Raw genomic sequence first — 15,730 nt, forward strand, 5'->3', positions numbered from 1 at the left:
GGACTTTATATAGCCTGTTCGTTTGGCTGTGGCTTGTCGTAAACGATCGTAAATTTTTAACCGGAACAGTATTTTTCTCTCACACAAACCAGCCAGCGGTACTTCTTCACGAACCAGCAACGATACGAACCAGCCAACCAAACAGGCTCATAATTACGAACACACACTTGACGGCCCATAGGAAAAAAGCTAAGCTAAGCACTTTTGGGTATTGTACTAAGTCCTGGTGGACAATCTCGGCGATGATTAAAACTCCTGTGCTGTAATGACTCTTGGTCTTTATTTTAATTGAAAGGCCGGACGTACGCCCTTGAACTCATAAAAAAGAAAGAAAAAAAGCTAAGAAGCTACAGTGCATGGATATGCGTTCGGTTCGTTTGGTTTTATTTGACTGATAAGTCATGGCTAAAAGTATCGCTGGCTGATTTATTGTGAGAGAAAAGTACTGTTCGTTCGTTAGATGAAAAAGTAGGACTTATGAGTGAGACAAGCTCGAACGGAGATGGATCGCGTGTTTGCTGGTATATAAAAGCAAATGGATTGCTTGCTGCTTTAAAAATGTTCATCAAATCCGGCAAAATGACATCGTCTGCACTCGTCTGTCCCAACACGTCGCCATTCCCATCTGTCGACGGCAGCTCACTCCCGTCCTCCCTCGCCCAACACTTCTCTGAATCTTGATCGCCTCCTCTGGCCCGCCCGTAAATATATAAATATTCGCACGCTCTTGAAACTCATCAAGGCGCCCAAACCAACACCAAAACGAGCTAAAAATCTTCTTTTTCTCCCCCTACTCCGTTCAGAATTCTTTCTCTGAAGCCTGGTCGATCGATCGATGGCCGCCGTGCAGCCACGCGTAGCCCCACGCCGGCATCCGCCACCGCCGTCGCCGCCGGTTCCGCCGCTACCAGCAGCGCCGTCGCAGGCGCCGGCGGCGCGGCCGCAGCTACCGTGCAAGAGGAGCCGCGCCGACGCCGCCGTGGCCGTCGCCCACGGCAGGAATAAGGAGAGGGTGGCGGAGTCGTGCTGCCCGTCGTCGTCGCGGCTGGACCAGCTGGAGCTGGTGCTGGTCGACGACGACAGCGGCGAGGAGGACGACGGCTGCGGCAGCTGCGTCGACGGTGCCGGTGGTGCCGGCGGCGGACAGGAGGACGACGAGGAGGAGAGCGGGAGCGGGAGCGGCGGTGTCGCCTGGTGGAGCCAGGAGAGCGGCGGCGGCGGTCGCCGCTGCTCCCTGTGGGCGAACGGGAGCAGAGCAACCGAGGGCGGCCAGTTACGCGCCGGCGGCGAGCGCGACGACGAGGACCCCACGGTGGCGGCGGCGAGGCGGCAGGAGGAGGACCGCAAGTTCTGGGAGGCGTGCCTGGCGTCGGGCTACCCCTGAACCCTGCAGGACGTGCAGATCGACCGATCGATCAATGGCCATGCCATGCATGTGCGCGTTCATGTTTCTTGATTAGTAGTACTAGTAGTATGAAGTAGTAGTTTTGTTTATTTGATTGATGCGACAAGGATTTGTCTGTGCTTTGGACAGCGTTACAAGTTTGTGTATGGCGTGTTCGTGTAAAATGCGATCATGAAAGAAAGATGGCCAGCCAAACAGCTGCGTCTGCGTAGGAAGGGAACGAACCTACTGGTAGATTGTTGATGCTCCGTGCGTGCAACCGCAACAACACGTCTCATTGATTCATTCATCAGAAAATGTAACAAGAGCGTGTGTGCAATCTTGGCAATGTTGATCCGCTTCTTCTTTTCTTGGTTTTGTTTGGGTTATTTTTCTGTCTGTGTTAGTGGTACAAAGAAAATGTGGGAACAATCAGTCTCTTCGCTTGTTGGTTTCAGTCAGTGTTTATCAGCTATGGTACAATATTTTTTTCTCAAAATAAACTAGCACCAGTCGGGCTTATCAGTTCAGAAACCAACCAACGAACATGCTGAATATACATACATATACATAGTATTTGGCTAATGTTGTCATCACAGTGGGAACTTTGCCGCCAGTCAATCTGAAGAGAAGATGCCCTGCACTGTGTATCGACTGTTTCTAGAATTTACTGTACGACAGAGACTGTTTCTAGATTTACTGTACAACAGAGAGAGGGGAAAAAAAACACCTACTAATAAGCTAGGCTAAGACCGTCTCCAACGAGGAATGCATATGTGAACCTAAATATAAAATGGGTAGTGAGAGACCCAAAATCAATCTCCAACAGAGTACCTATACGGAAGACCTATTTTTAGGTTGCCTGACAGGCACAACTTAAATATAAATATGGGTATCCTCTCTCGTATAAACTCATTTGCAGAAATGATTCTCTTTTAGGTTCTGTTGTTGGAGAAGATGCTGAATATGTATTGAACCCTTTGCCTGTAGCGTTATCAAAGAACGAATGTGTCTTGTATTTTGGATGTTGTTGTCGGAGATATCCTAACATTTGGGTAAAGACTTTGTTAACCAGTGTTCAGTAGTAGGACAACCTAAATAAAGCAAGGCATTGTCCTGACTCCCGGGTTGCTTGTGCCCTTGAAAAGGAATTAAGGAGTTGCTTTCCTCTCATAGCTAGAAGGGACCCAATCAAAACGCTTTTAGCGATGTTCATGCACCAGCTCCTGCCTGCTGATGCACCAGCTCCTGACCACTGCCTGCTCATGTCGGTCACCGGCCCGGGAGGGGTTAGTTGCGTCGCTTTCGGCTGGAAACACCGTCCAATTCACCACATCCCCCTAACAGCTTGGATGATATGAACTGGCAACTAGAGAATCTGTGATCCGATCCAGCAGCAAGGTCAGTCAAAGGAGGAGCAGTGCTCCCACCAACAAATGAGCATCGCACAAGACTACCGCGAGCCAAACCCCAAGTTGTTATTATATCATGCTGACAGGATAGATGAAGTCATATATATTCTTTAAACAACCATGAAAATGATCATGTAGTTTATAAAAATTCCGTACCTGGAGCTGTTTCGGCGGAGCCGACATGGCTGATTCACATTCACGTTTCTATATTTGTTGTTATGTTAGGAAACTTCATTGGTCTTGTTATTCGAATCTTTTTTCATTTTTGTGATGGTTTTCTATAATGGTGGCTTACCACTCAGCTGTCAGCTCGCCCTCATCGCCCCTAGATAGGTTATCTGCATTTTCCATCCGCCGCCTTCCTCGTTCGTTCCTGGGAATGGCCCCCCTCAGCCCACTGCCTGCAACAATGTCACAGACAGTTGCTTGGATGACTTTGCCAAATAATAGGGTCAGGTACTAAAGTTGGCATGGACTAAGGTCCGTTTGGCCGGGCTCCTGCGAGCTTCGGCTCCTGCACTGTAGCCGGGTGTCGGCCGCCCAGCAGCCGACAGGTGCCTACAGGAGCCGGAGCCGTGGAGCCAGAAAAACGAGCTTCTCCGGCTCCGGTGGTGTCAGTGAGAGAGGAAAGGAGGGAAGAGAAAAACGACTCCGGTGAACAGTATCGGCCCAGCAACCGACAGGCCGGAGCTGGAACCGCCGAAGCCCGGCCAAACAGGACCTAAGCATAGATCGGTTGGTTAGTTTTTGCGATGGAACCTAACCGACCGGTTTCAAGTCATCGGTTTTCTAGGGTGTCTGTACTATGATCTAAAAAAGAAACTACTCGAATTGTCACAAGCACGCCTATAAAACACATTCTGGGTAAATTTCAACCGATTGCCCACCACATTTGGAGTCCAAAGAAAGGAGGGCTTGCTGTACTACATTTGAGCCAACTTGATGACTCCGTCTAAAAGCACTTAGCCAATGTCATATAAAGTTATGAACCTGAAAGGGAAAGAGATGCTGTATCACATCGCCATCGATGGGATGGATGATGCAGCATCAATCCAGTTCACCAATGATGCGTACTACTGGGGAATATCTTCTAGCAAAACACACCCAATACCGCCTGCAGTGCAACAATAGATTCAAAGAGACACAGAGGTCACTAACTTTTAGGCACATACAATTTGGATACGGCCTGTTTAGTTCCCCTCCAAAACGCTAAATTTTTCAAGATTCTTCGTCACATCGAATCTTTGGACGCATGTATGAAGCATTAAATATAAATAAAAAATAAAACTAATTACACAGTTTAGACGAAATCCATGAGACGAATCTTTTAAGCCTAATTAGACTATGATCGGACACTAATTGTCAAATAACAACGAAAATGCTACCGTGTCATTTTGCCAAAATTTTCGGTAACTAAACTGGGCCTTATTATTACCGTGATTAAAGCAGTCCATCAGTCTTCTGTCAGCAAATCTTCACATTCTAACACTGATAGACAACCTTTTCACATGGAGAAGCATATATAGCGATAGATACAAACTTTAGTCACATCAATCACTGCTACCATTACAGTGAGAATAGAATCATGACAAGGATAATAGACCTACAGGAAAAACATAGTTTTTTTTTTCTTGAACATGCAGGAGTGTATCTTTATATTAAGAAGAAGAAAAAAAAGGTAAAGAACCCCCTATTAAGAAGAAGAAGAAAAGGTAAAGAACCCCCCACCCAAAAAAAAAGAAAGAAAACAAGCCAACAAAAACCAAGACTCACACACTCACTCACACTTAAGGGGGTGACAAGGTACAAAAGCGCCTTTTATAAAAGAAAAAAAATCATAAAAATGAAAGATACCATTCAATGTACAAACATGCTATGATGACCATATTGTTAGATTGTAAACGTGTCACGGCCCATGGGCCTGCCGTACCCGGCTCCCCATCGTGCCTATATGTACACAACTCTTGTCTCTGAGTAATACATCGCGTATTCCACATATTCTATTTGCTATCATGGTATCAAAGACGGTTCGCTCCTGCGACCGCGCTTCCGCAAACCCTAGCCGCCGCTGACTTCGTCGCCGGCTCCACCACACCCTAGGCCGCCGCCGATCCATCGCCGGCCTACCCTACCCGCCGCTGAGCCAACTCGCCGGGCGCCCCTCTCCTGCTGCTGAGCATCTCGCCAGGACCCTGCAGATCGCGTGCGTGGCCATCATGGGTGACGATGCTGCTGCTGCAGCCGCTGCCAAGCGCCGCGCGGAGGAAGCACGCGAGGCTGCTGTTGCCCTCGACAAGGAACTTGCTGCCCAGGAGGCAGCGAATGCCACCCTCCACACCCAGGCAATCGCTGTCCTCAATATCAAGATCCTCGTCCCTGTGACGTTGGAGAAGCCGGCCAACAACTATGGCCGCTGGCGCTCCCTGTTCCTCGTCGTCCTCGGCAAGTACAACCTCAAGGATCACGTCCTCTCCGATGGCTCCTACCCCGATCGATCGGCGTGGGCGACCATGGACTGCTGCGTCCTTACGTGGATCTACTGCACCATCTCCAACGATCTCCAGCAGTCCTTGATGATCCGCGATCCCGCCGCCCGTGACGCATGGCTGTACCTCGAGGATGAATTCCTCGGGCAACGCGAGTCTCGTGCCTTGCTACTGGAGGCCGAATTTCGCTCCTTCAAGCAGGGCGATCTCTCCATCACGGACTATTGCCGCCGCCTCGAGACGATGGCCGCCTCCCTCAACGACTTCGGCGATCCGATCGGCGACCGGCAACTCGTCCTCACCCTCCTCCGCGGCCTCAACGGGAAATTTCGGCACATGGTGTCTAACTTGAAGATGCAGCGGCCGTTTCCCACGTTCGCTGTGGCGCGTACGCTGCTGCTCCTCGAGGAGATCGACGTCAACGACGTCCAGGACGACGGCACTCCAGCCCCCGCGGCCACGGCCGGGACACAGGCGCTGATCGCGGCGCCGCATCAACCACGCCCTCCTGCTGCTCCCACTGGATCATGGGGCGGATCGGGCGGATCACGCAACCGCCGTCGTGGACGCGGCGGCAACGGTGGCAACAGCGGCCACAGCGGCACCAAGTCCGGCTCTTCTGGACCACGTCCTGGTGCGCCGCCTACCCCCGGGTCCGGCCACATCAACCCATGGTCTGGCACCGTGCAGCTTTGGCCTCATGGCTATGGCGGTCTCCCTGGTCACGTGCTGCGCCCTCCGTCCGTGCCGTTCGACCAGCCCCAACCGGCGCTTCACATGATGCCGTACCAGGGGGTCTACTACCAGCCACCACCTCCTGGTTTTGGGTACGGTGGAGGGGCTCCTGCATCAGCCCCCTCCTCGGCTTCTTCCTCGTCCGGGACGCCGCTGTACGCGCCCTGGAACCCCATGGCCGGTGGGTCTTGGGATCAGGCGTCACTCGTCAACAACTTCAACACCATGTCCCTGACGCCGCCGCCCAACCCCGCCGAGTGGTATGCTGATTCTGGTGCCGGTTCTCACATGACCGCCCACTCTGGTATTCTCTCGTCTCCTCGTTCACCCTCCTTGTCTGGTCCTTCCTCTATTATTGTCGGTAATGGTGCTATTTTGCCCATTACCTCTACTGGTTCATACTCGTTTTCTACACCGCATCGCTCTCTTGTTCTAAATAATGTCTTAGTGTCTCCTAGCATTATTAAGAACTTGATTTCTGTTCGTCGGTTTACCACTGACACCATCGAGTTTGATCCATTTGGCCTCTCTGTGAAGGACCTACAAACACGGAGCGTGATCGCCAGGTGCAATAGCACGGGTGATCTATACCCGTTCTTCCCGCCCACCAGCATACCTGCCCTCGCCGCCACTCCTACTTCCACCTTGTGGCATCGTCGTCTCGGTCATCTTGGCGCCGAAGCTTTGTCCAAGCTTATTAGCACCCAGGCTATTTCATGTAATAAACCCAAACATGAACACATATGTCATGCTTGTCAGTTAGGGCGCCATGTTCGCCTTCCTTTTGGGTCGTCTAGCTCTCGTGCTGTCAACAGATTCGATTTAATACATTGTGATCTTTGGACATCTCCCATTGTTAGCGTGTCCGGTTACAAATATTATCTCGTAATTATTGATGATTTTTCTCATTATGCTTGGACATTTCCGCTTCGCCTTAAATCCGACACCTTTGCCACTATTTCTAACTTTTTTGCCTACGTGCGTACACAGTTTGGCACTCCCGTGAAGGCCGTCCAGTGCGACAACGGTCGTGAGTTTGATCACTCTTCGGCCCGCACGTTCTTCCTCTCCCATGGTGCCATCCTTCACATGTCGTGCCCTTACACTTCCCAGCAAAATGGTAAAGCCGAGCGCGCTCTTCGCACCATTAATAATATTGTGCGCTCGCTACTGTTTCAGGCCAGCCTCCCTCCGGTCTATTGGGCTGACTCCCTCCACACTGCCACCTATCTTCTAAATCGTCACCCCACCAAGACCCTCGGCGGCCTTACACCATTTTTTGCTCTCCATGGCACCCATCCCACCTATACACATCTTCGTGTTTTTGGCTGTGCCTGTTATCCCAATTTATCTTCCACTGCTCCACATAAATTGTCTCCTCGTTCATCTCTCTGTGTCTTCCTTGGCTATTCTTCCGATCACAAGGGTTATCGATGTCTTGATCTCCACTCTAACCGGATCATCATCTCTCGCCACGTGGTGTTTGATGAATCCCTGTTTCCCTTTTCTGAGATGTCGACCTCCCCCTCGGATCCCGCCACTCTCGATTTTTTGAACGATGATGACTCTTCCACTATGCCCATCGGGCCTAGTGTTGTGGTTGCAGGTACTCCTACTGGTGCGCCACCACCGGCCGACCAGCCGCCTGCTGTCGAGCATGGCTCCAGCATGGGCGGCACGACAGCGCCCGATGGTGGTGGCTCGGCACCAGCCAGCTCGGCGCCCGGCTCTCCTCCTGCATCGATGGCCGGCTCGGTGCCTGCCTCGGCGCCTGGCTTGGCGCCCAGCTCAGGCGTCCTCTGCTGCCCCTGCTGACACCTCGTCACAGGTTGCTGCCAGCAGAGGAGGCCGCACCGTCTCCACGCGGCACCAGCCCATTGAGCCCGTGGTCAACGATCACGGCATGCGGACTCGGGGCAAGTCCGGCTTCACTCAGCCGGTTGATCGCTTGAACCTGCACGCAGCGACGCTCTCTCCATTGCCGAAGACCTTTCGCTCTGCTCTCGCTGATCCTCATTGGCGAGCAGCGATGCAGGCGGAGTTTGATGCCCTCCTGGCCAACGACACTTGGACTCTGGTTCCCCGTCCACCGGGTGTGAACGTCGTCACCGGTAAATGGGTTTATCGTCACAAGTTTTTGTCTGATGGCTCTCTTGATCGTTATAAGGCCAGGTGGGTTCTCAGAGGCTTCACTCAGCGTCCTGGCATTGATTATGAGGAGACTTTCAGTCCAGTCATCAAGCCCGCTACCGTACGTGTTGTGCTCACACTTGCTCTGTCCCATTCTTGGCCCATTCATCAGCTGGACGTCAAGAACGCTTTTCTTCATGGGACATTGACAGAGACTGTGTACTGTCAGCAGCCGTCTGGGTTTGTTGATTCCTCCCGCCCCAATCATGTGTGCCGATTGAACAAGTCACTGTATGGATTGAAGCAGGCCCCCCGCGCGTGGTACAGTCGCTTTGCCAGTCACATCACCTCTCTTGGTTTTGTTGAGGCCAAGGCTGACACTTCACTCTTCACGTACCGTCGCGGCGCTGACACAACTTTCTTGCTTCTCTACGTGGATGATATTGTTCTCACCACCTCGTCACAGAGTTTTCTTCAGCGCATTATAGCAGCTCTCCAGCGGGAATTCTCTATGACTGATATGGGTGCTCTCCATCATTTCCTGGGTGTTTCAGTTGATCGTCGGGTTGATGAGTTGTTCCTCTCTCAGAAGCAGTATATGCTGGATATTTTGGACCGTGCTGGTATGCGTGACTGCAAGCCGTGCAGCACACCTATTGATACTCACGCCAAGTTGTCTGCTGATGGTGTTCCCGTGGCTGATCCAACACACTATCGCAGTCTCGCTGGTGCGCTTCAGTATCTCACCTTCACCCTGTCCTGATATTGCCTATGCTGTTCAGCAGATCTATTTATATATGCATGATCCGAGAGAGCCTCACCTCGCCGCCATGAAGCGCATCCTGCGCTACATCCAGGGAACTTTGGAGCTTGGCTTTCACCTCCATCGCACCTCGCCTGTTGATCTCACTGTGTACTCCGATGCTGATTGGGCCGGCTGTCCTGAGACTAGTCGTTCCACCTCTGGTTACGGCGTCTTTTTAGGTGACAACTTGGTTTCCTGGTCCTCGAAGCGTCAGGCAACTGTATCCAGATCCAGTGCAGAGGCTGAGTATCGCGCTGTTGCCAATGGGGTTGCGGAGGCGTGCTGGTTACGGCAGCTTCTTCTTGAGCTCCATTGCCCTCTTCGACGAGCTACAGTTGTGTATTGTGACAATGTCAGTGCCGTTTATTTATCCACCAACCCCGTTCAGCATCAGCGGACCAAGCATGTGGAGATTGATCTACACTTCGTTCGTGACCGCGTCGCTCTTGGAGAAGTTTGAGTTCTACATGTTCCTACTACTTCACAGTATGCCGACATCTTCACCAAGGGGCTCCCGACGTCCGTCTTCGTCGAGTTTAGGTCCAATCTTAATGTTTGCGGTGCTCCCAGTTCCGACTGCGGGGGAGTGTTAGATTGTAAACGTGTCACGGCCCATGGGCCTGCCGTACCCGGCTCCCCATCGTGCCTATATGTACACAACTCTTGTCTCTGAGTAATACATCGCGTATTCCACGTATTCTATTTGCTATCACATATGCCTTATGCCACAAATTCAGGAGTGCAAAATTAGCGAGGTGAAACTGATGACATGTTTTCCTTGATAATGGTATGCACATGTTTAGGTTTTGCTCCTGGAACATCTAACGCTTCATGCGATATAGATGTGCCTTATCCATTAAACATAAGCGTTGACAACATTGCTACTTGATTTTCAACCAAAAAGAAAAAGAAAAGAAAAAAGGTCATCCCCTCTCAAACTCATATATACAATTTTACAACTCATGACACAGCAAAAACTGGATCATCAATCAATAACATAAGACCCTTTGTATTCTAAATATTGAAGGCCTCAATCCTGCACAATAATTCTCAACAAAAACAGAATATCTGAAATTGATCTGCGCATGATTGTACGAAGCAACATAAGGGATGCAGGACAAAAGGGCCCGCCACATTACGGCTTTGACCACAAACACCCCCCCTGCTGCATTATACATATATTTACATCCATTAATGCATCACCAAAGACAACCATCTAACATTTTTTATGCTGAGGATCATTTGAAAATGGTGATCCAAGCTGACGCAAGAACTTCACCACCTGGGTGAGAAATATGTCATCACTACAACATGGGCCAGTATAGAAATGATGCAATGACCACCCACCAATGGGAAGATAACCTGGAGGCAAACGCTGCACCATGTTATTGTAGATGTGTTAGACAACAACTACCAAAAGGATAAGTTTTGCATAAGAAAGAAGTACCAGATAATATCAACTGAAAGAAACAAATTCAAAGATACAGATTGTAACTGTTATTTTTTTTCTGATCCCTGTCAGGAAAGCACACAACAAAGTCCCAACACTTCACTTTCATATGTACCTTCAGTTATTACAAAAGAGAATAAAATCTTCTTGTCCCAAGTAGCAAAGATGTTGCAACTGTCCCTTTTCTTTTGGCTCTGTCAGGGAAAGCACAGAACAAAGTCCCCATACTTCACTTTCATATGTCCTTTTAGTTACTATAGGAGGGAGGGAAAGGGAGGGAACCCCAAAATTTAGCTACTAGTTAGCGATTCCGTGCACTGTCATGGGGGAAAGACATTCACGCAAGCTTATAGCCCAAGGTTATCTAATAGCATAATATATGATTGTTCGAGAAAAAAAAATCTATATGATCAATATTCAAGTAGAAGTTAGTTCTTAAGTTCTACGGTCTAAACATAATAATTCACAAATTAACAGATTTCAGACTCAAAAGTAGCTCTTAGTTACTGTCATCGATCCTTAATTATCCCCTAAGGTTCCATTAAGGTTACAGAGGTACACAAATATTTGCAAGACATACTCTGTTTATAGTTTCTCATCAAGTTATCAGGACCTCACATTTCCCACGAACCCATTTAAAAAATAACACAAATATAAGTGTCCATTTCAATGAAACTCCACATAAGTGCAATTTTTCTTTAATTTTTCTATACCAGTTTATCAGTAAGTACAATTGTGCTGATAACTAAAGATAACTGCTCGAGCACGACCACGACCAGTACACTGTTCTGGGTCAGCTGTCATGCTACATGCATTACCTATACTATAGGGATTTGTTTTTTCAAATTTTATGATTCCAGATAAATAATTAAAAGTTCAAAAGAACAACTGACAAATATGTTTTAATATTAAAGGCACATATAACCATCAAACTGTATTGTTAAAATCTAAAGCTTGTAGAACAAATTCTAAAGTCGAGTGTCACAAAACATAGGCAATTTGGCATATAAATTTCAAAATATGATTTTGTCAACACACCAACATTTGACACTGCACAGCATCAAGCTTAATCAACACAAGAAACTGATTTGGTACACAGCAAATACTTGGTTCACTGGAGTACATATAAATTATTTCAGTCAGTATCAGTATTTTTATAATGATCCAAAAAATGCTTCTTAGAACTTACAGAAAAAATGCATCCAGACACAAATTTGTTTCAAATAGATATGCAGTATAAGAGACATTATCAGTAAGAATAACTCACAGATAGATGCTGCAGGTGATATCGATGAAAACTTGTTGGGAGGCTTGGGGGTTCTCATACTGGGTGGCATTGCATGAAAAACAACATCAGGGAGTGGAGCGGATGGAATCTTTGGATGAAATGATGGTGGATGTACATATGGGCCTGAAGCTTCATAACTATTTGGAGAAGCTGCTGGCACAATAGGGCGAGGACCCCTGAAGGGAGATGAATGGTGCTTAGGAGTGTTATGTTCTTTCTTGCGTTTACAGGTAGAATCACAACTAGGAAAAGTAGTGCTGTGAAGAGGAGCAGGGGCAGGGGACAAATGCTGGAAACTCTGATGACTATGGTCATGGTGGTGATGATGGCGATGGTGGATGTGGTGATGATGGTGGTGGTGGCCATGGTCGGAATTGTGATCCTGATGGACTGAGGGAGATTGGTTATTAGGTTGAGGAGATGGACTTGGAGAGTGAGCATTACCTGAGTTGTTCAGTGAATGTTGAAGGTAGGAGGACAGACTAATCTGCTTAACTCGACCAAACACAGTGTGGTTCAGACCCAAGTTTCTAGAAGAAGAATTTCTTAATGTTTGGGCTAACTGTTTTAGTCTTTGCAAGGATGGTGGTTTGTTATCTGCCCCAACAGCAAGGAGAACAGACGCTTGAACAACAGTAGGAGGAGCAACTGTTGAACCATACAGATTTGTCAGTGTAACATATAGGATCTGCATTTCAGAAAGGAAAGAGTTACTCAACGATGAAAGAAGCATTTGTGATAAAGCGCAAAGATAAAAATAAGTTTGGACAAAATAATTTTCAAAAGCAGTAAGCATGGCATGTAAAGATTAGGGATTGAGTGGGCTTTCAACTCGTAGAAGGTAAACACAATGCAGGATTAGTGGAGATAATTTTTTTTCTGTTAACTAGCAAGATCAATCAATAGACAAGAAACTTCACCAAGTGTAAAGCTTCTTGCATCAATCAGCAAGCACAGAAATGTTACTGGTGACAACAGAGAAACAATGATGATAAAGAAACTTCTTTCGTTCACTCAGGACAGAAGACTTGAATGCCTTAGTGGCAAATAGTAAATAACTAAAATCACATCCATGAGCTATTTTGTTTTTTGTTTGGGTGCACAAATCCAGATATTTACACCTAACATGTTAAAGTTTACATTAGTTTATGATTTGCTAAACTGTTATGGCCATGCAGACTTGTATTCATTTTTGGCTCTATAATGCACCACATATTTCAGCAGCACAGCTAGTTTATGGGTCAAAATGGTCATTAACAAATAAAACCGATTTGGATTGACCAACTGAAATAATTTTAAAAAAAAATTCTCCAGTCATGAGATGGGAACTGATTCTTCAGTAATGCTTTAAACAAATGAACTGGAACTTGAGCAGCACAAACCTCATGTTCGTTAAGAAATAATCCAGATTTCATCTGGGCCTTCAATTCGCTCAGTTTGTCTAGTACCACATCAATGGGAAAGTTCAACGAGAAATTAAATAAGCCATCAGGCTTCTGAGGAACAAAAGCAGTTTGTGGAGGTATAATCGTTATGCCACCAGGAAACCTCAAGATCTCAAAAGAATAAGAATTCCCAAACAGAGATGGTGTCAAATGGAGAATAGACTGCTGTATAACCAAGGACACCAAAGATGACCTCAGTATGCTTAACTCTGTTGGTGATAAGGTGAAATTAGTAGGATAGGGCCAGAGTCCAAAAGTCACAGTAGTCCAGTTTGATTCCCCAGTTGGCTCCAATGAAAGTACAGATACCTAGAGTAACAGGAGGAGCCAATAATTACACCAACTCAAAGACAATCGCTATGGACAAGTGAAGTAGAACATACCACAGAATTGTTGATGCCAATCTCTTCAAATATCATACTCAAGGTGTGATTTATTTCCACAAAGCTCAGAAATCATTCTTTGCAGCCTGAAGCTTGCAACCACATCAGCTGTAAGTAAAACAGAATAATTATGCGAGCACATGTTAGATCATCCAAACAAGCCTAACATGTTTTCCATTAAAAAAATATGAGAACTAATTCCACAAAGCTCAGAAATCATTCTTTGCAGCCTGAAGCTTGCAACCACATCAGCTGTAAGTAAAACAGAATAATTATGCGAGCACATGTTAGATCATCCAAACAAGCCTAACATGTTTTCCATTAAAAAAATATGAGAACTAAATACCCCCCCCCCCCCCCCCCCCCCCCCCCCCCCCCCCCCCCCAGCGTCAGCCGCCAGCATCTAGGATGAATCCTGCTCTTGCCATCTTTGTGGTACTCATGGTGAACCGGTGATGTAGAGTGAACTTCAGAAATTTAAATATTATCATGCACTGTGATTGCCAGATGCAACATATATTGTGTTTGGACAAGTGGACTTTGAACTGGTCAGGTTACATCTACACCTTTTGTACACCAATGTCCATGACAAAAATTACCTGGATGACATTCTGTCAATGTAGCTACCAAATCTTGCAACATATAACTAGAGGCTGTCAATTCTGACACATGTTTCTGGGCAAATAGCCACGTTGTTGACACTAAGAAGAGCCTAAACCACAGCTGGGTCTAGAAAAGATCGCGAAGGCTGCCCCCAGGTGGCACTCCCTGCGCCAGCACCCAGCAGCTGAAAGCAGTTTGCACAGCGAGGGACCTTTTGTTTTAATATGCAGGCTGTCAGGATCAAACCCGGGATGGGAACGCCACAACAGGCAGCTCAAGCACCGCGCTGTACGCATGTCTGCAGTCTTTTTAGGAAAAAATGGTTGTATAGCACCAAAGAACCTGACTTTTGGAGCACCAAAAAGTTCCCGTACTTTTTGTTTTTGCAAATATGTTCCCATAACTTTAATAGCACAGAAAACGGTCACCTTCTGTTACTCATCTCCCCGTTTTTCATTTTTGTTCATCAAAACTAAGTTGCAAATACCAGCTTTGCCCTTAAATTCCTTCTTCTGTGCTCTGCACATGAGACACCCAATCCAAGGTCCACTTGCGCTAGCACATCCTCAGCGCCACTATCTACTCTGCAGGCTGGGATCCGCAAACTACAAGTGTTGTGGTCATGCTGCGCTGCTACGATGGTCTCTCCTGGATGCTCTGGAGCATGACAATCATGTGGTAAATGGCAGCCGCAGATCATCCTCACTGCTGTGCAGTCCAGGCCTCTCCAACTCCCTTGCCAACGCCCACAAGCACAAGACCTCAATGCACGTGCACACAGACATGATGTGACCCTTTGAAGCTCCATCCTGTGATCTGTGGCAATCATACACATGTACCATTCCAGGACATCTAGCTCAAAACACACTCAGCGATCAAAAAGTGCTCTACATCTTTAATAATCAAATGCACCACACATCTCAATAAAAGAATGCAACCCATATCAGCTACCGCTGTCGCCAACAGAGCTCCTAGGTGGCTAGGTCAACATGTTGAAACATGAATCCTGCAAAAGTCCGCATGCAATATCCCCTAACGCAACAACAAATCAACAATTCACTCAAATTAAGATCAAGGCGTGTCAAATTCTACTACCTATGTGACTAATACGAATATGATGGACACGATCCAATTCTGGACAAAAATGCTGTTGACGTTGGAAGTGATCCGAATCAAACATCAATAGGGCTTTGGACGTCCGGGCCGCTACGGACCAAAGAACGCAGCGAGGATGTCACTCTTTCGTGGTGAAGAACGGAGAGGTTTACAAGCAAACCACCAAAGGATAACCAACGTGCTTACGTGACGAAGAACTGACTAGTTTTCAGGCAAACTAGCAAAGAAACCGTCGAAACTCTCGCCCGGGAGGGACCCCGTCAAGGCAAGGACGTCGCCGGGTTGCCCTAAGTCGGCCGGCAAGCCTAGGGCGCCATCCTTGGTCATCAGATCAAAGGATGAACATCATGGGGGTTGGAGAAGAGGGTAAAAGAATTGGGGTAGAGGTAATAGATTGATTTGTTTGTCAATTGGATAGATGGGAACTCAATTGGCCATGATCCACTCATATATATAGAGAGAGGGGTGGTCTTATCCCAGTAGAAAACCTCTC

At 47.5% G+C, this 15,730-nt stretch overlaps 1 protein-coding gene and 1 pseudogene across 1 annotated transcript; one reads left to right on the forward strand and one right to left on the reverse strand.

Annotated features, from left to right (window-relative positions):
• Nucleotides 1-599: 599 nt before the first annotated feature.
• On the forward strand, nt 600-1,785 carry LOC136539932 (uncharacterized). The gene has a single exon (XM_066531914.1). The coding sequence runs from the start codon at nt 836-838 to the stop codon at nt 1,382-1,384; it is 549 nt and encodes a 182-aa protein (XP_066388011.1). The 5' UTR covers nt 600-835; the 3' UTR covers nt 1,385-1,785.
• A 7,986-nt stretch (nt 1,786-9,771) lies between these two features.
• LOC136539933 (uncharacterized) lies at nt 9,772-13,674 on the reverse strand (annotated as a pseudogene).
• Nucleotides 13,675-15,730: the final 2,056 nt, after the last annotated feature.

The sequence above is a fragment of the Miscanthus floridulus genome, chromosome 2 (assembly GCF_019320115.1).
Source record: "Miscanthus floridulus cultivar M001 chromosome 2, ASM1932011v1, whole genome shotgun sequence".
NCBI classification, from domain to species: Eukaryota; Viridiplantae; Streptophyta; class Magnoliopsida; order Poales; family Poaceae; genus Miscanthus; species Miscanthus floridulus.